This window comes from Amblyomma maculatum, chromosome 2 (assembly GCF_055883805.1).
Source record: "Amblyomma maculatum isolate TAMU_Amacu chromosome 2, ASM5588380v1, whole genome shotgun sequence".
In the NCBI taxonomy this organism is placed as follows: domain Eukaryota; kingdom Metazoa; phylum Arthropoda; class Arachnida; order Ixodida; family Ixodidae; genus Amblyomma; species Amblyomma maculatum.
The window spans coordinates 68,548,210-68,574,536 of record NC_139345.1 but is presented as its reverse complement, the minus strand read 5'-3'; the positions used below and the strand labels follow the sequence as shown (position 1 = coordinate 68,574,536).

Below are 26,327 nucleotides of genomic sequence, written 5' to 3'. Positions count from 1 at the left end.
GACACGGGCGCCGAAGCCCACGGGTCGTGTCGCTAGCGTGGAATGGGGGTGCCGGCCGCAGCTCGTAACAGCCAGCCGACGGCCTCTTCTCCCTCTCCATCTTCTTTTCCCCCCTTGCGCCGCATCCATTTGTTGGGATCAGATATACGCGGACGGGAATGAGAGATTCGGCAATGCTCTTTCTACCATGAATTCGGCGCTGTTGTGATTCTCGAAATTAAGTCACTGACTGTTATGCACTTCATAGCGCTTATGCATTGTTCTAGTTTTTTTTTTTTTTAATAATTAATGACATTGCGCTGTTTGCTGCAAAAGCCACAGTGCGAGGTAAACCGTGTGCAACTATAAAGAGTCTGCTAGAGGCCCTGCGTTTCGCATAGATTACATATTATGAATACCTGCATTGGTTCTGTGGCCTTCGAGACAACGCTTTCGAAACTTTATCACTTTATTACAATATTTTGTGCTTAGCACTGTCGGAACTGACAGTACGGACCCCACAAAACGAAACCAAAACCGAAAGAAGCTGATTGCACTGGACCGGCTACCTGCGCCGGTCTGGCAAGGCTGGTTTTGGATCATATTCTTCTCTTTTGCATCATGGCGACCAACGTGTCGGACGCAGTTGAAGCAATGAGTTTAGGCGATCACGAAAAGGCACGAACAAACTGAACAGTGACTATTATTCTCACAATTTGTCGGACAATGCGATTGCCTTTGTGTTTCCGCCTAACAAAGCGCTGTGGTTATCCTGCCTTGGTTCGTACGATCAGCAGGGTCTGTGAAGTTCTCTGCCTGTGTCACACTACTTTAACTAAGTTCATTCATTCAGGTAGCTTAGTCCCGCGTACTTCCCAGTAACATAAACATAGACCATTTTTATCAGACGTGAAAGTCGCTATCAGTTTGTTTGCTTGTTATGAGTGCGAAGACCTTCGCTTGGTTGATGCAATCTTGCATGGCTCTGCATGCAGGCTGCTTCCTTCTGTACGCGTATTAATCGTTGCCTTTCTCTTTGTAGGTTTCTGCGAAAGTGGAATCGAAGGCCCCGGTTACTGAGGTAATGAACTCGTCAATGATCTAGTCAGTTATGGTCGACAACCGTAACACAGAGTGTTACCGCTGATGTGTCGACAACAATATGCGCTGATGTGCGCTCAACAATTAACTTTTTCTGGATTTCTTGCGGCCCGCTAAAAAGACTTGCCATTCTTGAACTTGCTTTCATATAGCGTGTTTACACTGGTGTTTGCTTATCGTATCATATCAGGTTGCTGTCTTGGCCTAAGGTAGACACCAAAATGCCTGAACAAGCTCACCCGTACGTGCTCTGTCAGTTCGAACATAGTTGCGTGATGCCTGCAAAATGCACTATTAACACATTTCTTTTTACACATGTAAGACACTGCAATTTAATGTGAAAGGTGAAATAACTTTGGTTCTAGTAGTGATTCTAACTTGTTAGAAACGTTTATCATCAGTTTGATAAATGTCAGCAGTGCAATGTCAGCATTTCAGAAGGGCATGTGTCTGTTAGAGAACTAGGTACCTGCGAGACGAAACTTGACAACTGCATGTTCGAGCCCCTCCACTCGATACAACCCTAATTATGCTTCACTGAGCTGTAATGTTGAGCTGAATCACAATTCCTCCTTTGGAATATGTTTGTGGTGTGCATGATGTGCTGCTTTAATGCTTTGTCACCAGTTTATTTTACTAGCTGTGATGAAAAATGGAGACATATGAGCAGGGTTAGGACTGTAGCATTGTCTGGTTGTGGTTCTTCATTCGTGCATCACCTCCTGACAGCTGAAGCCATGGCCAGCATTCATCGAAGAGCGCATCCGCCTCTGGGATGAGCTTAAAGCTCGCTATGATGCTGAGCTGGCAGCCAAAACCAGTGCACCCATCACGGTAACACTTCCTGATGGGAAGCAAGTGCCTGCTGAGTCATGGAAGACAACCCCGTACCAGATTGCTGCTGGCATCAGGTACAGTCAGTAATAACTGTTTTTTATGAGGCGTACCAGACAGATGAGCTTTCTGAAAGACATAATTTGAAGGCAGACTTATGTTTCTTGCCTTTTATTTGAATATGTTGTTTGAATATGTTATTTGAATGAGGTATAGTCTTCCTTGGTTTAAGGTAAGGCCAATTTACAAACATATTTTTGAAAAAATCAATTTTAAATATTTTATTTTATTAAACTACAATCATTTCTGAATTATTAGAAAAAATTATGCTTCTAACTAAATTCGTTCCAGAGATACAATCAACCTTGTCTGTGCATTTTGCAAAACCGGAACTGACGTTTCGGTTTCCACATTTTCACGGTCTTGCATTTTTTTTCCTTCCTAATATTTATATTTCCAACCACAATCTAAGCATGTATGCCTATTTTTGTTTGCATTCAACAACAAAAACACTCCAGAGAAGGTTACATGACATTTTGGCCATGTAGGTTGAAAACTGATGAACCTGTGGACTGTGTTTTTAATACCCATCTCATGAAACAAAAAACAGAAGAAAAACGTTATAGCATCAAGAAAAGTGTAGGGCACGATAAGTTTCGTAGCAGGAGCAAGGAACTTCATAGCCACAAAAGCGAACAATAATTTCTAGCAAGAGAAGGAAGCGACAAAAGAGATTAGTTCCACGTGTAATCTAGATATGCCAGTTCTTTTTGTGTTAAAGAAATCGACAGGGAAATTTTTTGCTTTGTCTTTGCGTGTCGCGAGGGAGCGTGGATGGGATTTGCCTGCTTGGGTTGTTACTCGTACTCATTTTTCGGGCTGTCTTGTTGCTTTTTGCCAGCAATGCCTTGTGCCTTGTCCCTTCAATAATTGACTGCTAGTGGCACTTATCCAGCAAGGAGGTATATTCATGGGATTCTTGCAATGGTTTATAAGGGCGTTCAGTAAGCTCCTTAGTCATATTGGCATTAAGTCAAACTGTGACAGTGTTGTTTTGTTTTGTTTCTTTCCACTGAATGCAACTGTGAAGAATTTCACAGAGGCATTATCCTACAAAATAAAGCTTATTACCATTACTACTACCTGACTTCTCTTAGTGCCTGGTAGACTTTGCAGGTACACCCATGCGCAAAAGTGGAGAGACCACACGTTTTGACAAAACTGCAAGCCAGTTTTTTCTGGCAGTGAAGCGGTTGTTTCTAAGTTATGCATAGAGTAGCCTCACTAATATGCTTGCCATCTTGCCCAGGCAAATTTGTCAGGTGCATATTTGTTTACGCAAAAATAATAATTGCAGCAGTTCATGTGGTCTCCCCACTTTTGCGCAGGGGTGTACATATAGTAGTAAATTATGCTGATGATGAGCAAAGATGAAATCTGTTTGCAGTACCTCTGTTTCTTTTCGTAGCTGTGCTTTGTGGAAAAGTGTTGTCTTGGCCTCAACTACCATTATTAATCGAAAGTATTCAATTTACATAAATTGCTCTTACAATAGAACCCCTTTATAGTAAAGTCACTGGGACCAGAAAAAATCTTTACTATATCAGGGTCTTTGCTATAATCAGTTGTTGGTGATGACGTGGTCCTGATGGTGCTTTCTGGTAATTAAATGCCCACTTACTGAACATGTCTTGTTGCTTATTGAAAAAAACACTTTGAAATACCTTCCATATCTCTGCAATTCGTGCAATTTTTTCAGCTATAAAATTTTTTACATCTTGTGGAAATACCTCTTAAGCATGGCGACACTGTGGCTACAAATACAACCAAGTTTGATTTCATATGAAAACCAAAGCCTTACATGAACACGGTATTACTTTTTGCCGCTTCTGTCTTTTAAAAGGCAAGAAATGATAAATGCGCATGGCAGTCAAGTGCTGCAAGACTGCACACGCTGCACCTCCACTGCCTCATGCTTCGTGCTGCACAGTGCTGTGAATGTTCTCTCGTTTCTTCCCCTTTCCTATTTCTTGCTGCACTTTTTATCCTTTACTTTCTGAACGGACCGTGCCGCCTACTTTGCATATTTGTCGACAGCTTTACTTTTTTTTTTCCCTACGCTGCATACTTTCCCTCACGGCTCCAAGGCCTCCGTAAAGTAGGCTTCTCCTGAATGCTGCTAAGCCTACTGGTAAAGCCACTCAAAAGGACACTCGATGTTATTTTTTTGTTTTCAAATACAAAACAATGTTTTCCTCGCTATTCTAGGTAGTGCGCGAGCGACAATGTCATATCGTGTGACTCGTCGCCGCGACCGGGCGCACTTCACTATAAACGATTATTACCGAAAATGTCTTTACTTATAAAGGGGGGAAAATGTACAGTTGCCTATGGAAGATGAACTGGAACTTCAGTTTCACTTCACTATATCCGAGTTTACTATAGCGGGGTTCTACTGTATTCGTATGCACTTCACAACTGAAAGTTATATTTTGCTTTCCTTTAATGATAAAACTGGTACAGTTTCTGTGAATAGCATACCAGTTTATCGCTTGGCATCTTGCTTTGTGAGGCTATAGCAGTTGAATTTGAGAGAATGCAGTTGCTTTGTTGTGTTCTCATGCAGTTCAACATAGTGGGTGATTGCCAGAGAATGTGACAAGTTTCAGCTTTCCAGGTGCACTGCCGTCAAACGCCCAGCATTCGCTGTTCCTGTTTTGGTGCTTCTTTTATACATAGGATTTCGTGTAGTGCACCTGAAACTGCTGTTTACTTGTGGGAGGTGTGTCTCAGAGGTAATTTGGCTGAGATTTTCTAAAAATCTTATTACTAAGTTATTCTTTTAGTCGCTCTCTTGGCTGCCAAAGTCTTCGTAATTATGTTTTTTTTATGATGTGAGTGATCTGTCGTCTTCAGGCATGTACACGGCCGCTCGGGATTGAGTCTTCTTTTTTTTTCTCTGCAGCAAGGGCTTAGCTGACAATGTTGTCATTGCAAAGGTGAACAAGGTCCTCTGGGACTTGGATCGTCCCCTAGAAGAGGACTGCACCCTTGAACTGCTCAAGTTTGAAGACAAGGAGGGTGAGTCGATGCTTTTGGATATTTTGAGCTCTATAAGCCCTTGCATACAATCATTGTCAGTTAACTCGAAAATATTTACGGCTTCCATAAACAAGTATTCAGAAACTTTAAATATCAAATTTAACACCCTTCTTTTCGATTAGCTGAACGAACAAAATGGTGCACATAAGAATTTATTGGAAGAAAATAAGATATTTTCTCAAGTTTTAAAATAGCTGAGCTTCAGTGTAGTTTGCATCTGCATAAAATATGCATAGCTAAAGTTGGAGCTAAGAGGAGCATGTGGTTGCACTGCACACATGCACCAGCTGTAGCTTTATTAATTCTATTGACGAAGAACCTTTTGCTTGTCACCGTAATCAGCATTGTGAAAGTTGTCACCTCAGATCAGCCCCTGCGATTCACAGTAGCAGAAAAAAAAAAAAAAAGCAAAATGTTGCTCATCTTCACTTTACATACTTCAGAACAGCATGGATCACCTGTGGTGACTGTAGCTATACTAAACAAGAAAAAAACAAGGCACAGCATACGGTAAATCTCTCGCACCTGAAATTCATGCACTAAGCAGTGAAGCTTGGCTATGCTTGTTTTATTTGTTTGTTTTTTTCCTCGAGAAGTCTAATCGATGTTCGACTGATGGAGTGTTTATGGTTCTTGGCTATATGCAAAACCTTTAACAGCTTTGTTCTCATTTGCATGCAGTGGTAAAATAAATGTGGGTGTGGTTGTTCTAGTGTTACAATGTTTTTTCCATAAACTTTAACTAGCTTTCAGTGCTATTACAGTCGACGACCAATGTTTTGGACACTCTAAGGACCACGAAGCGTCCAAGAATTCAGGTAGTTCAAAAACGTATTGTGGAGGAGATGTCACAAAGCCAGTTTGATGCTTGATGGTCTCACTGTGCAATGCTTTTACAGATAATTGACGGCAGCTGGCGTTTGATGGCTGATTTTTAGCTTAAAATTTGCTTTATATAATCACATTTATGACTCCCTTGAAGCCTGGATTAATGACGTCCTGCAATGCATGCTATATGAGTGGTGCCAAGGCAAATGCAAATGAAGTCCGAAAAACCGGGTGTCTGAATTTTCAGCCATCAGCTGTATTACAATGTTTTTTGCCATTAACTTCCTTTGACTAGCTTCCAGTGATAAGTCTAAAGCTGCCCGGGGCAGGTTTATTTTGGTCACTGAAGTTATTGCTAGCTATCCAAAAGTGTTAGCTTAATGGACTAGAAGGTGTACGTACATTCTGTGGCTTTGTTTGCCGACACTTACTTGTAGTTAAAACTTCCTGCGGCATACATCTTCTATCTAATGATCAAGGCTAAAGATATAGCACTGTGAAATTTCAGCATTGTAAGTTTCCAGGGTAAAATTTAATCCACAACTAATCTTTTACATTTATTTTGTGCTGAACATCATGCCTGCCTTGATGTTGGAGCATTCATCCATTTGTTCACTCTGGTGCTGATGTAGGGGAGCAGGTGTTCTGGCACTCCAGCGCCCACGTCCTTGGCGAAGCTCTGGAACGACTCTATGGGGGCTGCCTATGCTATGGGCCACCGATTGAGGGAGGCTTCTACTATGACATGCACGTCGACCAAGGTGGCGTCTCGGCGGTCGACCACCCATCGATCGAGGGTCTTATGCGCAACATTGTCAAGGAGCGGCAGCCATTTGAGCGACTAGAGCTGGCCAAGGAAGATCTGCTGCGTATGTTCCAGGTAGGACAGCATGTTGCTTATCATTGGCATTGGCAGGTTCTGAAATACACATCTTAGTCGATTACGTGGAGCCGGTGCACCCATTACTTAGCTAGCTTACTGTGCTTGCGTTCGCCACCACGGATAAGCTTTGTAGCCTTCAGTGTATAACGTAAATGGTGTCAAGACACTGTAGCGCGACAAAAGACGAGGATGCAAAAACAAAGCAACACAAGCACTTGTGGTGTTGCTTTCTGTTTTTGTGTCCTCATCTTCTGTTGTGCCACATTGTGTTGAAACTATGAACCGACAAGCCCAAAAAGCCACCCTACTAAATGGTTTACAGAGGCTCAATTTTCTTGTATATTCATATTAGCCTGTCATCTCTGTGCTGCAAATGCTCCTTTGACATGCTTGCGTGTTTTATAGAAAAGCCTTGGTAGTCCACGAAATAAACTGCATATAAACTTCTTTGGTATTCCAAAAGTATCCCAAAACTACTACTAGTATTGTGGAAAAAACTTTCCGCCTGGCAAGGACATGAATAAAGGCAGTGTGTATAATCTAGCAGCTATTTTGTCTATTAGGCCGTAATGTATGGACACTTCATTCAACGGATTAATTTTGTCGCTGCAGACGTCTTATATCTGGCAAAATGTGTGTGGATAGTGAATTGCCAGTTGTAAGTGGATGTTTTTGCAGTGCTTTCTTTCATGATCACTTATAGTGAGAAGATCGCACTTCCTTTAATCATAGGAAATTCTAGGTAACCTTGTTTGTACTGTGCGACAAAGGTGCATGTGGCTTGCATTTGAGGTGCCATTGTAATTACTAGAAAGAATGCGTGAGTTGTGATAGCCATTTTGCCTTGCAAGGTTTGTCTAAGTAAGTACGAAGTAACGAGTCAACATATAAGGAATCGTTTTTTTAATATTTTCTTTTCTGCCTGCAGTACAATCCATTCAAGGTGCGCATACTACAAGAGAAGGTACAGACACCCACTACCACAGTATACAGGTGTGGCCCCCTGATTGACCTATGCCGAGGTCCTCATGTGCGTCACACTGGCAAAGTAAAGGCTCTTCACGTCACTAAGGTAAAAACAAAAACCTATGGAACTGATACTATGCAGCTATGTTCCTCTCTTATGCATGCATTTCATTTGGTCATGTTGCCTGTTATTGGCAGCTAATTTTTCTTATAGGGTCTGCTGTGTTTACAAGTAAGAAGTGTGCTCCTCTTTTTCACATCTGCTTCTACTTGGCTTTGCCACGGCAGCTTGAAACTGCACCTTTTCTTCTTTTTTTTGTCTAACTGCAGTGTGTAGCAAAAATAGTGGGGAAAGGAATGATTGGTCACTTGATGTTGCTGACATGCAGAGCTCTTTCCTACTTGTGTCATTGTTTAGCTAGTGTTGTTACAAGCTCTTTGCCACCAACAGTGCTTGCATATGTGTGTGTTGTGGGAGACTTCACTAATCTGGTTACATATAGCAGGATAGTGCAAAATTTCAGCGCTGCATTATTAAAAGTTGTGTGTAATTTTGGTAGAGGTGACATCATACCTGTTGCCCTGTAGCAGCACAAATGACGTCATTATCATCTTTTATATCATGTCTTGGTGTGTGCCTGGGTGCACATATTTTATGCATAAACTGAAGAAGCATTTATTCCATCGTATCCATCACAGAATTCATCGGCATACTGGGAAGGGAAGGCTGATGCGGAGGTCCTGCAGCGGGTGTATGGCATCTCTTTCCCAGACACCAAACAGCTCAAGGAATGGCAGCGTTTCCAGGAAGAGGCTGCCAAGAGGGACCATCGCAAGATCGGACGAGTTAGTGCAGTTGATCCCTCGTTCAATTGTTCTGTCCTGTCTGCTCCTTGTATTACCCTTTTTTTTTCCTAGCATTCTTTGAATTGTTTTAGTGAAGCATGTTATTACACAAAGGCTCCCTCTGTTAATGGAAAGGTCTGTAACAACGTGGGCATTAAACATCGGGGCTAGCAGGAAGGGACATATTTCCCTCTGGCACTGCCCAATTGCATCCCAGAGGACATTTTAATGATGTTCAAGCCATCACCTGGCATATGACTAGTGCCTCAAGTCTCCTGAAATTTCCTGGAAAATCATAGATTCTAGTAGTTTTTGCAGAATTCGTTTTAGTATATTCAGTCTCTTTTTAGCATGATAGCGTTAAAGGCCACATTCTTCATAAATTTGGTGTTGTTGGCATTGATGTTGTGAGAAATCATGGCCATGCCACAGGCGACACAGGCCGTGCACTGACTGGCCGTCAAATTGTTTGACGTCAGAAGACCACATGAGATGGCAGGCGCTGCCAACATGATCTGAGTTTCATTGTCACAGTCCACAGTGCATTATTTGGCAGCGTGCTAAAATACTTCGCATCAATAACATCATGGCTTGTTTACCTTTCGAATTTAGCTTCAGTGATGGAATGAGAGGGACTTACAGGGTGACCATGACGCTGTGCGTCCCTGACAAGAGGAGTGCCAACACAGTCGCTTTATCACGCCATGGTTGGGGTGGGCACTGCCACAGAATCATTGGTACACGTGAAAGTACCAAACACTCTTTGAAACGAATAATGCTAAAAACAAGCGTTGTGATGGGGTTTGACCGCATGCTTTCATTTTCGATTGACGAATTAATGAAATTTCAAGCTCTCACAAAGGAGTGTCAAATTTTTTCTCCTTGTAATGGGCCCTGTCCAAAACTGATGTCAACTTTTACTGGGAAAAGAAGGTTCATTATGTGAGTGTATATGGCATTAGAGGCTTAAGTAAGGGATTAGTGATTGTCATGATGATCATTATAATCGGCATGACTAGACTCATTGTAGGGCAAAGCTTGTCCTATATCTCTGCAATGCGATAATAAGCGAGTAGCAAAGTGCATGTAAGCAAACTAGGGTCCCTAAAGGGGAACCACTAATGGCAGCTATTAACCCTTTAAGGGTCGAATTGTTTTGAAAAAACCCTCCCCAGATGGTCAGATTACTTTATTGCGGATTTTGAAAGTGCAATATGAGTAAAGTCAAGGAAAAGTTGTAGAAAAATATTAGGAATGGTATTTTGGAGTCAATGTTGTTCCAAAGTGCAAACTCGGGAACCTCAGGAAACAACAAGGAGAGCAGGAATACCTCCTGAGTGTGGATGATAAGAAAGCTAACAGCAGCTGTGGCCCCTGCGCCGGGAGTGGCCATAAAGGTAAAAATCAAGTTTTCCACCTCCATTGCGATAACCCAAACCATGCAAGGGCTTTGGCCCAGACCCGGCCACAAGCTGCAGCTACGAATCAGTTCTGTTTATCTCCTGCACAGAAGCGCCCATAATGATAGAAATCAAGTTTCACGCCAAAACCGCAGCAATAGGGCTGCGGTGTTGCCGCAGACCAGGCTGTAGCTAGGAATCACTTCTGTTTATCTTCGCAAGAAGGCAGCGCCATAAATTTCAAGTGCTTCTTGTAAGCCCTAGGAGGTGGCAGCACCTCCCAGGGAGCATGCATCATCATTAGGGCGCGAAATTTCAAATGAAGGATAGAAACCGTACCCGTACTGCAAAAACCTTGCGGGACAGAAAACCACCGCCTTACATGTACGGCAAAAACCCTCAAAGGGTAAACACTGCCGCATCTTACCTCTAAAGGCAAACCTTGTGTGCCCTGTACTCTTGGTGTAATATTCTTCAGTCTGCAGGCTGCATTTTCGAGTATCCTTTGTCTCTTGCCTGTAAGTTTAAACAATAATTGCTGCTTTCTGCCTTTATGTAGTAAACCAATTACCATATACATATTTCTTTCAGTTCCAATGTACACCTTTTTTGGAAAAAAAAAGTAAGACCCAAAAATGACATGTCCACCAAAATTAATGACAAAAATAAAGCTGTGGCAGAAGCATATGTTTATTTTCTCTCCACAAAAAAACTGAGGGGGCCGTTACATTCGAAGGCGCATTACAGTCAAGTAAATGCATGCATTATGGTTTCTTTTTTTTTTTTCCCAGGAACAAGAGCTGTTCTTCTTCCATGAGCTAAGTCCTGGCAGCTGCTTCTTCCTGCCAAATGGAGCGCATATCTACAACACCCTTGTGGATCTCATAAAGGTGGGTGGGGTATAATGCCGGTTGTATGTTTTTACAGCACAGGGCATCTTTACTATTTTATGCGATGGCATGATAAATGTTTCACACTACTTACGACTGCTGATTGTGCGTCTTTTTGATAATAGTAGTGGTTATTACAGCAGACTTCTTGACAAACATGGCATACTCTTGTATACTTCTTCAGGCTGTGTTGAACTATAGTGTTCTGAAACATTTCGAACGTTTTGAAAAACTTTCCTGCCTCCACTAGAGGCTCGTTTATGGCAAAACCTTGCACATTGCTGTCCCTTTTGTATTAAGGTTGGCAATAGTGCTTACCTGGTTTGGCTGCGTATTATGTGAAACCAGAGCCATCTACGACGAGGCTGAAGGAGCAAAAGATGCCAACGCCGAGTTTTAGTGTATGGTGGTGAACAATAGGGGACTTAATACTTAATTTGTTTGCAATTAAATTAGTGAACTCAATGAACCAGTGGGGAAGGTTGGATTGTGTTCGTGTGTGTGTGCGTGCGTGTGCGTGCGTGTGTACACAGTATTAGTGTTTGCATTACAGAACTTAGGAACTTTTAAAATTTTCTCTTCACTGGGTCTTAATTCATGCCCAAAGGAGGTAAAGTAAGGATTGCATGCATTTGTTAACACATAAGATTTAGGAACAGTCTTATAGAGGGAATAATTTGTACAATTGTCATATGACATTATGAATATAGTGATGACATACTGCACCATTGGTTGTGCATTTGCTGGTAGCATGCTGTTTTCATACTAGCTCTGTCTGCAAATTTAGACAGGAAAGGTTTTTACCTGGGGAGGTTGTTACTTCTGCCTTTGCAGTCCGAGTACCGCAAGCGAGGATTCCAAGAGGTGGTGAGTCCAAATATCTACAACAGCAAGCTCTGGCAGACCTCTGGCCACTGGCAACACTATCAGGTAACTTTGCTGCTCTTTTTCCTCTGTGGTTAATTCTAGTTTGCTGAATTTCGGAGGGTGAAATCATTTGTTACGTTTCCCCAGGACAACATGTTCTCCTTTGATGTTGAGAAGGAAAAATTTGCCCTGAAACCCATGAACTGCCCAGGCCACTGGTAAGGATTTGTGAATTTTTCTATAATGCTGCTGTTTCTCTCTATTTCTCATGCCAAGTCACATGTTTGTTACATTATACAGTGAGCTTTCATTTTCGTTTTTTTTTTATTTCTTTTTGAACAGAACTTTGATGGTAGAAGAGATTATTTGAGGTTGGTGAAATTGTTAAAAGGTGAACATAGCATTTTCTTTCTTTCTTTTTTTTTTCTTTTTTGTGCTGCATTTTTTACAGAAGGGAAGCTGTGCTGCCTAGAACGCTAATGAAATCTTGATTATTTAACACACTTGGTCAAAGCAAACTGAGATTACTGGTGTTTCTGATGCACCTGTTTCTTTCTTTCTTTTATTTTTTATTTTTTTGTAAGGTTTGCCTTACATCCCATGAATCCAATGTAAACCGTGGCTATTTTGGATGCTCTGTAAGTGACTCTATTTATCAGGTCTCATGACATTCTCCAGAGAACTGCTGCCGATATCTGAACTGTCATTTTTTTATATATGTATTACTGCCACTTGTTCGTGTGAACTGTTCTTGCAGATGTTGTCTGTGGTGCTCTTATGAGCGAAGCCCCTTCTTTGGCAATGCAAAAGTCCCCTCTTCATTTTTTAATTTCAAATTGGGTTGAGCCCGTTGTGTCGCAAGACGGTGCAAGCAGGGCATTTTATTTTATAATTTCCCAAGCTAACCAATGTGTGTCAATGAGGCTGGGACTAAACGGGTGGGGTGCACGGTGTGTATGCTTAGAGCATGAGTGGAAAAATAATAAGTTTCTTTTTGGAGCTGGAACCGCACTTCTGCGACACAGTACTCTGTTGCCTTGGCTTCTTTGCTGAAGTCGAGAAAAATATAGGTCATTTTGTCTCGTGTTAGTCACTGATTGCAAATAATATGCTGATGTTTTCGAGATAGGTCATCAGGTCACAACACTCCTAAGCCTACTTTATGAAAACCACCATCTTTATCTGTCTTTGTTTCAAGAATTTTGCTCAGTGAATGCGTCACACTAGGGCATTCCTTAGCATTTGTACTTTTCCCAGTGATTGACACTCATCAATGTCTTCCTAACTGGGTTACTGAGAGCATGTAAGCAGCCAATGAGCTGAAGTTTGTGCACAGTGATGCTACACTTGCTGAAACATAAATGGTGCAATTGCCTGAAATCAGAAGAATATACAGAAAAAACACTGATAGTACCTTTCAGGTGCCTTGCAGTTGGGAACTTAAGCGGCAGTTTTTTTAGAATTATTTATTGACTGAATTCACTTCTTCAGAATTCAAGAAGCGTAGCTTGTTAGGCCAGTTAGTTTTCACCTTAACTTCTTCAGATTGCATAATTGTTATATTTTAGTGTAAACCACCATTGAGTCAAAGTTTACCACCAGCTTTTTTCTAATTTCAAATGCTGTTTGATCTGCGCAGCCTTTCTAGCTAGTGGCAATCACATCTATCGTAAACCTTTTAGTTTTACCTTGTGTAACAAGCACCTCCTCCTGTTAGCAACACTTTGTTTAACTGACAAATGTGCGCTTTCAAAACAGCTGCAGTATAGTATAGAGATTGGCCCATTAACTTTATTTAATCTGATTTTAATGTAGTATTACGGGGCACTTGGTTATAGTATGTACCTTGGTAAGTTTGAGCCAGCTGCACTCATTAACTGATGCTTCAGTTATTTGTGTTTTGTCCCTCTCTTTCAGCCTCATGTTCGATGTCCGGCCTCGCTCCTGGCGAGAACTGCCACTGCGAATGGCTGACTTTGGTGTGCTGCACCGCAATGAGCTGTCAGGGGCCCTGACAGGTCTGATTCGAGTGCGACGCTTCCAGCAGGATGACGCACACATCTTTTGCGCCCCGCAGCAGGTAGGGGGGTGTACCTGCCGATTATACTGGTTTATTGAACGCTGTCATTGCATGATGCTCGTGAGAGTACTGCTTGGAAAGAAGAAGAGTGAACACCTAATTGAGCCATAATTTATAAAGATTCATTTGAAATGGACATCCAAATTCCCACTTTATAAAACATCACATCATCGCTACGGTATACCATCATATAAATAAGTTAACGTCTTGTGAATCAAACATCAGACAACAGAAAATTTATCAGGTCTAGCAACATCACCAGAGGCTCCACTGTTGCTACATCCCACTCTCCTCCTCCTTTTTGCTCCTCATAAGAACAGAGCTAACATGCCTTTTTCAAACTTCAACATGCATCATATGAGGTGTTACAGTTGAACCTCAATGTAACAAAATGCGCGATGTAAGGAATTTTTGTTATTTTCCGATCTCTGCGCCATTGAAAGCCATGTTTCTTGTCTTTTTTTCGTGATTTAATGAAGTAATTTTATGCCACATTTTCGATTTGACGAAGTCCTTGTACATCACATGCATGCACCAGCAGCCACCTTGACAATCGGATGAGAACTAAAACTTGAGCCCTGACACACCGCATTTTACATCTGCCCTTTTTTGCGCCAACTTTGCGGGCAGTCTGGAATCCGCGAGCGAAAGAAAAAAGATGACAAGGGCGTACCGCTGCGCCATCCGTCGTGTGCATACAAAACTCGTGGTGCGGAAGATTTAGGACGTGTCATGCCGTGACGTAACTGGCCAGTCAGAACGACAAAGCGCTAACCAGAAATGCTGTATTTACTTGAGTAATGAACCCGCTTTCTTTTTTTTTTTTTTTTCAACAAAAATCTACGTGAGTTTGAGGGGAGGGTTCAATGGCGGGAAAAGTTGAGATTCTTTCTTCTTTTTTTTTTATGAGTCGTTCATCGCAGCCATCAATCATCAAAGAGCATGCGGTCAGCCACGATCATGACGCCGGCTCTTACTCTTATCATCGTTCGCTTCAAAAGGCCCTTACTGCTATCACACGTTTCAATGCTCCCGTAATTTTGTGGTAGTGGGGCGGTGCCCACCTCAATTGCAACATGATAAAGCGAATGTGATGAAAACCAGTATTGCGCAACGGGATGAGCTGAGCAAGCCACCGCAGGCACTCCTCCTCATGGCTGCTGGCACTCTGCCAAGTTCACTTCCCCCTCCTCTCCCTTCACCCTACCACTAGAGTTAATGCCAAGAGAGACATATGTTGATTGATGTTCTCGTTGCACGGCACCTTGGCGCGCTGCCAAGCAATACACTTGACTGTGACAGTGAGAAACAGAGGGATGCGCTAACAACTAGTGAGATTTTTTTTTTCTTCAAGTTCTCAGTGGCAAAAGTGGGAGGTTGGTTTTCATGCTAGTAAATATGGTATGCGTATGTGAAGCCCGAGCAAAGATTGTCGCACCCAAGGTAGCCGCGCTGGCTTGGGCGATGCGGGCATAGGGCTAAATCTAGTTCACTATAATACAACAGCGCCCCCGTTATAGTCCCTAAATCAGCTGATCTCGAGACTCGGATTAACTCTTATCTTGTCTCCGTTTGCAAACTTTGGACGATGCTGATACCAATGGTGTCATCTAGCGGCGGCGGTACTGGGCATTGCACTCGCTCTTTGCGCACGCGAGAAAAATTATGTGTTCGCGTCCGTTTGCTATCACTCATTATGTGCTCCTGATATACTTCCAGTGCCCTTGTTAGCATTATTATTGCTAGAATTTCTTGTTTATTTCCTGAATTTGTAATTTACATGTTCCCAGCCGTTTTCCATGAACCTGTTAATTCATTTCGGCTGCTAAAATGTAGCTACCTCGATGTAATGAAATTGACAATTTGATGAAATTTTTGGTTGCGAGTAGGACTTTGTTTAATGTTACCTGTGAACTGTGAAATGTCTACTTGATTGCTTGCCCTGCCTGTAACGTCTCGACTTGGCCCGCTTTCAGCAGCTTTATGCAAAATTCCTGAAGTGGGCTTTCCTGCATATTACAAAGGAATGGGGTCAAAATTAAATTGCAGATCTCAGGCTAGAAGTGTTGTGAAGACGACGAGTGCCACGGGTGTAGGTGTTAAATATGCAACACATTATGGAAGAATAAGGCAAAAAATGCATGCTTTCTTGTTGCAATTGCTCAAAGTGGGCTGTCAGCCATATTTGTCTATCAAATGCGATATGCAGGTGAGCCTGCTTGCAGAATTCTGCACGAGGTCCAAGCTTATCAGTGTATGATCATAAACGGTTTACACAAGATTAACAACAAAGGAGAATGCGAAGAGGACATCTATATAAGTAGAACCGCACTATAGTTAACTTGGATATAGTATAGTGAAACTGAAGTCTCAGTTTATCTTCCATGGACGACTGTACATTTTCTCCCCTTTATAGTAAAGATATTTTTGGTAAAAATCGGCTTTAGTAAAGTGTGGCTGGCTGTGGTAACGACTTTCCACAAAATCACATCGCCACATGTGCGCTACCTAGGATCACGAGAGAATTTTTTTTGTTTTTGTTAATGGCTTTACCACTAGGCTTATCAGCACTCAGGAGCAGCCAACTTTACGTAGGCTCTTAGCCGTGACAGAGAGCACGCGGCGCGTAGGAATAAAAGTAAAGCTGTCTACAAACATGGAACGAAGGTGATGCACTTTGTTCAGAAAGCAAAAGAGAATAAAAGTGCAGTAATAAATAGGGAACAAACGGGCAAACATTCGCAGCACCGTGCAGCACAAGGCTGCTGTGGCAAGAAGTGGAGAGCATCGTGCGGGGTGTTGCAGCCCTTGACTGCCACATACATTTCTCATCTATTTCTTTAATGAGACAGAAATAGCGGAAGATGACGCAGTATTCATGCAAGGCTTTGGTTTTCGCATGAAATCAAACTCAGTTGTATTCGAAGCCACGTTGCCCTCATGCTTAGGTACTTCCATGAGATGTAAACAAAAAATCTTATATCTGAAAACATGGCGCGAAGGGCGATAAGAGAGAGATAGAATGTATTTTAGAATGCTTTTTTTTTTTTTCAATAAGCAACAAGACGTGTTCAGTAAGTAGCCATTTAATTAGCAGACAGCATCTTCAGGACCATGTCATCACCAACAACTTAAATAGTAAAGGCCCTGATGTAGGGAAGGTTTTTGCCAGTTTCAGTGACTTTACTATAAAGGGGTTCTACTGTACTGTCCTTCTCACGCTAAATTGAACCTCCAGACAAATCGTTGTCTTGTGATAGTCATATTTATGAAATTTGGCAGAATTGTTCTGTGGCTGCTGAATATTTGAAAACTCTAAATATCAATTTCTTGAATGTATTATGAAATCAGTAGCAAGCATACTATCAATGCATATTCTAAACATTATCCCGAGTCCTTTTATATTGACCTGAAGAGTAACATGAATTATTGCAAAAATAAGCTAGTGATAAGAAAATAGTGATGGAAGCAAAAGGGGAAAGAAATAGACTTGAGTGAGATTTGAGTGTATTGCATAGGTGATCATAGTCAAAGTAATAATGTGGAATCTTGGAGAAGGGTAATATGGCTGGGAGTGGCCAAAAGTGCAGAGAGATTTAGTCTCAGACAGGGTGGCCCGAACTTCCAGGGAGCGATACATATGTGGAGATCATAGCAGTAGATGGGAGGGAGGTCAGTGGCCATGGTGACATCTGGTGGCAGGGTTTACTGCGTTACTGAAGTGTTTCCTTGCACAGCTGAGCCAATCAGAACTGGTAGTAGTAACAGTATTGACCTGGCTTATGCTTGACACCGTGTTCTGTGAGGTGGTGTACTGCTGCTCGGGGTGCAATTATGTTTTTGCCACTAAACTAGAACCGGTGTCACAATGTTGTATTTATATTTCACATAATTTCCCTCACGTAGATAGTTTCAGAGATGAAGGGAGCACTGGAATTCCTCAAGCACATATACTCAATCTTCGGGTTCACGTTTGAGCTGAAACTCTCCACTAGGCCAGAGAAGTTTCTCGGAGACATTGAAGTCTGGAACGATGCTGAAAAGGTAAGCCTTATGCTGCACCAGTAATGAAGCAGTTGGAAATTTTGCCATTAATGACCTTTCTAAACTTAAGACCTTTCTCACTTTGTGGCTCACATTTGTCTTGCAGCAACTGGAGCAGAGTCTCAACGAGTTCGGTTACCCTTGGACCCTCAACCCTGGGGACGGAGCCTTCTATGGTCCCAAAGTAGGTAGATTTCACTGAGTTGCCTCATGTCTTGCAGGGTGTCCAGTAGCCTGCTGTTTGCATGGGAGCTGCTCACTCTTCAAGCACAGTGTGCATTTCTAGGTTGATGTGCTTTTCTGTTGCAGATTGACATCACCATCATGGACGCCCTGAGGCGGCAGCATCAGTGTGCCACCATTCAGCTTGATTTCCAACTGCCTATCCGGTTCAACCTCAGCTATATCAGGTAGACAAGTGATGACGCTGTCATCTCTTGAGTGAGAGGTACAGTTTGTGCAATTAGACAATGTTTAGGTACGTTCCATGCTGCCACAAAAATTGAAACTTTCTGCTGAAGTTTATTTGTATATAGTGCTGAATGGATATATTACTGTTTGATTTCAATGGTTCAAAGGCAGCTTGCACAAAGAGTGCCATGGCTAATGTGTTTTGGTCCTCATGAGGTTTAATCTCTCTTTTCTTTTTTCTTTTCGAGAAGCTTAAGAGAAAAGGAGTAGTAGACTAGGGAGGGCAGTATGCTCATTGGAAAACTGGCGGGTACTGAGAGACATCAGTAAACTAACCCCACAACTCTTAATGAAGGGAATGCTCAAACAACTAGGCCACTGCCATGCCACATTTATAACATTAGAAAGTGACATTACAGTAAAAAAACGCAGAGGTTCGGCTATCCTTTCAGCAAGTTTCACGAGAGTAAGCCGTTGGCTGCAGCCACTGTTACTGCTGCCACTTCGATCTTGGCATGCTTGCACACTTGGTAAGCTTCCCAGAAATGGGCTAGCCTGGCTTCTTGTTGCTCAGGGGTCTTGGCAGCCTATCTGTCACGGCTAGATTCTCTATCTTTAGTGAGAATGGCCTGATGCCAATACAGTCGAACCCGGATACATCGAACTCGAAGGGGATCGTGAAATAGTTAGATATATCGATAATTTGATATACAGAAATTGGCTTGAGACACCACTTGCAATCATAGTCAACCCACTCCCCATTTTTGCCCCCGAGAATTTGAAAGAAAAAAAAAGCGTTCGGTGGCGTATCCCTTTATTTCGACCGTCGCATCCACAGCTCATTTATTGGCAGCGCGCCAAGATGCTGCGCAGCGATAACGTCACGTGTTTATCTTTTGACTATACTTTTCATAGATCCTGCGGTGGCAGGGAGCGAACTTGGCAGAGTGCCCGCGTGATATTGGCTTGATTGCACAAGCCTGGTTCGATTTATTGCGCCACGCTTGGGGTGGGCCGAACAGTCCACTGCTACAAAATCATTGGCAAGCGTGATAGCCACAAATGCCGTTTGAAGCGAACAATGCTGAAAGTTGGTGTCATGATCACAGCCGACTGCGAGCTTTTGTTGATTCATAGATGCAAGAATGAACGACTCTCGCAAAAAAAAAAAAAAAAAGCAATCTGCCGTTTCTTAACGTCCGCAGCCGCCATAGCTTACGCTGCGCCACACGTTCAGCCCAACACGAACAACTCTCGCAAAAGGAAAAAAGTTGCTGCTTCTTAATTTTTATAGCCGCCATAGCATACATTCAGCACGACGGCAAGAAAAAACTATTCTCGCAAAAAAGAAAAAAAGATCTGTCGCTTCTTAGTGTCCGCGGCCGCCGTAGGTTACGCGCGTTCAGCACGACGACACGACGTGAATCGCACGTCAACCGCCGCGCGCAGAGCGTTCACCACAACACACACTGGAGAAGCGTCTGCTACGGGCTGAGCTGGCTTGTTCACGCATGCATAGTGTGTGCTGCTGCTAACGAAGACCGGGAAAGAGAGAGGAAGGGGAGAGATAAAGCTCAGCAGAAGAGTGGGCACACCCTTGCGCTTCGCTCTATCGCATTTTTCCCCTCTCCCGAACACCACGGCTGCATTGGTTCCCTCTCGTTCCTTCACACACATGACTTGCAAACGTCACGTGCTAACGCGGCAGCGATCACCGCTGATGCGATCACTGCGGAAGGGCGCGGCGCTGCCCTAGACCAGCCGTCGCCGAACTGTGCCCTCTCATTCCTTCCGCGCGTGGCTTGAAAACGTCACGCGGCAAACGGCCGAGGTGATGTGATCGTCTTTGGAGAAGGCGCACCGTCCAATGCGTGGTGCGGAGTTCGATATATTGAACTATCGGTGAAATTGAGTTCGATATACGACGCAGCTTTCTTATACTTTTACATGGGATTTTCAAGGGGATATTCCGTGAGTTCGATATAACCAGAATTCGATATATCCGGGTTCGGCTGTTTTCATTAGATGATTGGATTCGGCCTAATGCTTGCATAAAGTGAATGCACAGACAGTCCAGCCAACACATCATTCCTGGCAAGACTGAGGAACAAGTACCACGAAGTAGCTACCATCTCCCCTAGAGCAAGTAGCGTGATATCACGCCCTTACGTCCGTCACACCTGCATGTATTGCACCTCAAGCAACCCACCGTTGTGGCTCAGTGTTTAAGACACTCTGCTACTGAACCAGAGCAGACATATCACGCCCTTACGTCCCTCACACCTGCATGTATTGCACCTCAAGCAACCCACCGTTGTGGCTCAGTGTTTAAGACACTCTGCTACTGAACCAGAGCAGACGTGTGATTGGTCGGCAGATTATTTGATGTTATGAGACCAGATGGCATGGTCGAGTTAGAAGGAGGTGCCAACCTGGGCCAAGTAACTAGTAATGAAGTCTGTCATTTCTTTCTCTACGTAGGCGATAACATATCGTTATCGCCTATGTGTTGTTATTCCCCCCCCCCACACACACACACACACACCTGAAAGTCATAGAAAAAAATAGGGTGAACCATGTCTTGGGGACCAAAGAAGAAATTTGAAAAAACTAAAAATGTGGAGTTTTTGTTGCTTTCCAAGACTCACAAAATGGTGTCTTACTGCGAGTGAAATCTACTGCTTGTGTCGTGCGAGGACAGCTCCACACAACTGCAACTAGGTCCAGGGTTATTATGCAGGGGCTGTCCAGCAATTGAATTGCGATGACTAGTCTTCATCGGCATTGCTTATCACACTTCAGAGATATAAAAACCTCTTGTTTCGATTTGGTCACAAGCAGAATTCTTTGCCCTTGCAAACAAAAGAATGCTTACTTTCATTATTTGGATCGTTTTTTTATGCACTGCCGTCCTTTGACCTCAGGGTCACGAAAATTCAGGATGATCCATGTGCAAAACAGTTTCCTTCTGCCTCTTCTTTTTTTCTTTGTGGTTGCAATGTTTGGGAAGGGTATTTTTCGCAAATAGTAGCAAGGCCCGCTGTTTACATTTTCTAAGGTTAGGGGATCACTTGGTATGATATAATCTATATTTTGACCTAAAAAGGGGGATGGATGATGACTCTGGGATGGACGATGATGCAGGATATTGCGATAATCATGTAGCATACTGTTGAAAAGTAACACTCGCATATATTCTGCATGAATCTCATTGACTATCTGTAAATTTTTGTAATATTTTTTTTTCCTTGTTCTTCAGTGAAACTGGGGAGAAGCTTCGTCCAGTCATCATTCACAGGGCCATCCTGGGCTCTGTGGAGCGTATGATTGCCATCCTCACAGAGAACTTTGCGGGGAAATGGTAAGTGGTCTTTTGCTCCTGTAGTTTTAGGCTTGAGACACACTTTCAATTATGATTTTTTTCTAGGTTACATTTATTGATCCAAGAAAATTATTGCAGATGAAGCTATGTGATGTTAAGAAGATAGTGAGAGACCGGAAAGCGTGGCGTGACATGGTCCATAGGGTCACGAAGAGTCGGACACGACTGAACGCCTGAACTGGAACTGTGTGCTTAGTTCTGTCGAATAGGTTTCTGATATCTACTATCCCTGAATAATGATATAGTTGTAACCTCAGCCTTGTTGGGGATGTTTACCTACCACCTTGCTGTACAGAAAAAGACAGTGAAACTCTTGCATGGTGCTAAAAACAGCAGGCTTGGAAAAGTGACACTGGTAAATTGTACTACATGAGGAAAATTGCATTATTCAAATTGTGCAGGCAGTCTATATTACCCGGGTTTGAAATATTATTGAGGTTGGATTTGTCAGGTTTTCCTGTGGTAACAGAATCGGCAACAGCAAGGTTTGAGCAGGCAACCATAGCCATGAGATCAAGTACTACAGGACAGATGTGGTGCTAATTATGGGCATCTGTGGCGTGCAGGCCATTTTGGCTGTCCCCACGCCAGGTCAACTTGGTACCCGTGGGCTCAGGCTACGACGAATATGCACTGCAAGTGAGAGACCGGCTGCGGGAGGCTGGATTCCGTTGTGATGCTGATCTTGACCCTGGCTGCACACTGAACAAAAAGATCCGCAATGCCCAGCTTGACCAGTACAACTTCATTCTGGGTAAGAGCGAGCAGTAGCATTGTTTGTGTCCGCATGCATGTAGCTATATCCTCATTCAGCCAGTGTACTAAGCGAGGTGGATCTAGAATTAGGTCCTCCTTGAAACGCAGCTGTATTGCAGTTATATTGCTGTCTCTTCGAGCCAATCATTTGCAGACTGGCATCATTTGACTGCTGCTACTGTACTTCAAGACACTGTAGTGCAATAAAAGACAAGGACACGAGAACAGAAAGGAATACTACGAGTGCTTGTGGTGTTCCTTCTTGTTCTCCTGTCTCATCTTTTGTTTCACTACGGTGTCCTCACGCTATGAACTGACAAGCCCAAAAAGCCACCCTACTGCTATTGTACTTTCACATTTGCCACATATTTTTATATTCGGTGTCGTAGCGACCCTTGTGGCAACGCAGTGCAGGAAGAGTGCATTTCTTGCCAACATATTTTGCTGTACATGTGTGCCCACAGAGCTTCTCTGTCATGTGGTATCTGGACTCATGCTGGATTTGTGCTGGGTTCACGCCCCTACACATACTTAGCTCTCCTTTCAGTCATAGCGCCCTTGGCACATTCTAATACGGAATAAATCTGCTCTCAATCAATCGATCGGATGCAGGGAAACACAGGAAAAATGTGCTCTGTTTGAAAAGACTAAGGGCTTTTTATCATGACATTCATTTAGACCCTTTTGAGCTGAAGAACACCTTTTGGGTACAAATCTCAGATCCACAAGTGGCATGGCGTTATGTAGCTGCTTTCTCAAAGATGGGAGGAATGAAGCAAACTATACGTCTTGATGTTACTGGCAGATCCAATTAACATGTCCCCTTAGCTTGACAGGTTTCCTTCTTTCACTGCCTGTGGGCGCTGATAAAATTATCACAACCTGCTAACTTCAAGCTAGAGGCTTAGCTAAAGCAGGGAGGTGTACTGTACCTTCTCCTCTTTTCATATGGGGCTACACCTCGATGAAATTAAATATGTTTGATAGTTCTACTGTTAAAACATAGATGAAGCTGCAAGACCACCATAGTACAGCTGAACCCTGCATTAATGAAAACTGTATGTTCGAATTTCTTGGCCTAACTTTGCAATGAAGGTTCCTGAAGTAGCAGTGCACATTTGTTTCTTCGTGCACAAGCCATGAAATAAAAATAAAAAGTGCCAATAAGTATTTCACATCTTCAAAACTTTAAATGATTCCGCCTTTCGAACAAGCACAGTTAGGCATGCAGCATCTTTGTTTACAAATGGCTGATGGCAATTTTTGAGCAGCCTCTCGTATGAAACAGAAAAAATATATTTGATAAGATTTGATTAGTTGGCAAGCAGTTCAAACATGTATGACCTTACATCCATCGTCAACGGTGCTATAGGGGCTGAGCATGCCACATGCGCATTGTTTGGTATGCAAGGTTCGTTGAAAAGATGCATCATCTGAACAAAAGTGAGAACTTTTTACATTTCAAGAGAAGTCGGAGGTCATAGCTCAAGCTATGAAAGGTGGAAAAAGATGGAAATTCCTGCGCATTCAAAATTTCTTGCAGTTCGCTGCCAATGATTTCAAAGTCTTGAGACCTCTTAGTGGCCCTGGAGAATGGAGCAAGCGCGGAACACGCGGAAAAAGATAATTATGGCGACTTTTGAAGACTCGATCAAGGCTATGTGCGCTTGGTTTCTAGAACAGGCGATGAAACAAGTTGCCGCTTGCTGGGAGCTTGATGCAGCAGGAAGCTCTGGACTTAGCATGAGCATGCCAACTAGGGCACAACAGTATGGAAGGAGTGCTGGTTGGCTGAGCCGCTTTAAGGCACAGCATTGCACCATTGCCAAACTGCTTTCTGGGTAAACAGCAAGTACACAATGGCACGAAATTAGGTGCAGAAGAATTATAAAGGCAAAATAGCCGAGTACAATACCTGCAGTGTCTAGAATAAAGTTGGAGCTGGCTAATTATATGAACTGTGCGCTACCATATGCTGGACCTGAAAGTGCAAAGGTGCCAAGGCGTCAAGCACAGCAAGAAACTGGAGACAAGTGTCCTTCCCGGCGCAGGCTGAGGCAAAGTGCCATGTTGCTTTAAGCACAATTGCAGGCTGTCTGTTCAGTATGCAGCTATGGAAAAAGCATGGGTAATCTGTGCCATCCAGCCTCCAAACTGCACCTCTGGGGTTGAGCCTTTAGACCCAGGGGTCTCAAGCACGGCCCATGGATCTATGCATTGCAGCACGCCAGCTCAAAAAAATGCAGCCTTTGTTCCAAAGGTCCTTCCCACCTTCACGATTCAGCTTCACTACCAGACTCGTTTTCCAGATAAAATCAGTTAAATTCCTCATCCCTAGACGATGTGGAAATGAAGCCAGACACCTGCCCTTTAATCTACGGTAATTTTGGTTGGATGTGAGCTACTTTAATGACCTACTTTAATGGCGAGGCACTGGAAAACCTAGCTTCTATTTCATCTCCAAGTATGCATTTCCTTTTTTTTTTTTTTCAAGGATAATGGTCATGATATTAACTGTTCCCTTTCAGTAGCTCTCTTCAAGCTACCATAAAGAGGCAACCATTCAGCATTTAAGCACAAGGCAGCGCATGCCGCATTTCTACGAAGAATGGGCGAGTATGATCTGGGAATGAGACATTTGGCGTATTCTTATTTATTTTATGGTTACTTGCAATTTTTTAATTGCTTACAATTATTTATTGCTTCTATTTCCTTGTTATTTTCCATATTTTGGCCTGTGAGGGACGAAATGTTCTCATTGTGGCTCGCATAATGTATGAGTCTGAGAACCCTGCCTTAGAACAAGGCATCATACAAAGTGCAGAGCACAGAGAGTGGCTTATTCAACGGGCGTTTCTGAATGCCGAAATGAAGAACCCCACAGAATTGCATTTGCTTATGGCCCTTGATATTGCAGTTGGGATGCCTATGAGGGCAGCCAGTATTCAGAACTGCATTAAGCACATGGGAGCAAATGGGAATTTCTTCTAGTTCCTGGGCAGGTAGCAGTGACCACCTCACCAGAGTCAGGATCTGCCAGAACAAGCCACACTTGTCAATGCATGCAACAATGTTGAAACTGTGCCAGACATTAACGACTTTCTGTTTGTGATGAAGAATATCGAGGTACAAGGAATTAACAAATGACGCCATAGTGAGGAGTGTTTCTAGCATGACTGATAGGAATGGTGATAAGGACAAGTAGCCTGAGAAGAAAGCAGCAAGCCTGTGGGATGTTCTCGATGTGTTTGATAACATCCGATCATTTCTTGGTGCTCATGAATAGGCCTGGCCATGGAAAACCTGCTGAGTTGTGAGAGGAGATCTTTGAAAATTTTAACAAACCAAGGCAAACAAGGACCTGCAAACAAACATTCGTTTCCGCACATATGTATAAAGTCTTATTTTCGCGACAACAAAATGAAGAAATTTGTCAATACCAGCCATTTCATTATTGCTGGGCTCAACTATGCACTCTTCAGGAACAAACGAGCTTTGACTGCTTGTCTGACCACATAAGCATAGACTAAGCCAACCCATAATGTCATGTTAGAGCTGCATCCAGTGTCAGGGCAATTGGAAGGGACAGTTTCCACCTACAAGCAAAATGGCTTTTTTTTTAAATGCCTTGCAGTCCTTTCTATTGAAAGTGCCAAAAGTTTGGTGGTATAATGTTAGTAAAACCTTCTTCATTTGTGGTTTATGCTACTCAAGACCTTGGTACAAGACAATAGCCACTTCCCACTGGTGCTTATTTAAGTTACTTTCACTTGCAGTTGTTGGTGAAAAGGAGAAGACATCTGGCACAGTGAATGTTCGCACACGTGACAACAAGGTACACGGCGAGTTTGCCGTGGATGACCTTGTGGAACGCCTGAACCGTCTCAAGAAGGAATTCCTTACAGATGACAAGTTTTGAATCACTTGTCAGTGGCATTAAATGGGAATTCTCCTCTTA

General features: G+C 42.9%; 1 protein-coding gene across 3 annotated transcripts; it reads left to right on the top strand.

Moving 5' to 3' along the window:
• Positions 1-554: 554 nt before the first annotated feature.
• Positions 555-26,327, top strand: ThrRS (threonine--tRNA ligase). 3 transcript variants are annotated; one of them, XM_084594401.1, is made up of 17 exons: positions 555-657; positions 1,022-1,060; positions 1,810-1,991; positions 4,880-4,995; positions 6,477-6,724; positions 7,656-7,799; positions 8,393-8,539; positions 10,731-10,829; positions 11,664-11,759; positions 11,844-11,914; positions 13,614-13,776; positions 17,683-17,820; positions 17,927-18,004; positions 18,130-18,230; positions 21,491-21,592; positions 22,180-22,367; positions 26,146-26,327. In XM_084594401.1, the coding sequence occupies exons 1-17, from the start codon at positions 601-603 to the stop codon at positions 26,286-26,288; spliced, it is 2,112 nt and encodes a 703-aa protein (XP_084450527.1). In that variant the 5' UTR covers positions 555-600; the 3' UTR covers positions 26,289-26,327. The 3 variants fall into 3 exon arrangements, with proteins under 3 accessions (XP_084450527.1, XP_084450528.1, XP_084450526.1); XM_084594402.1 differs by having other exon boundaries at positions 588-759; XM_084594400.1 differs by having other exon boundaries at positions 588-777.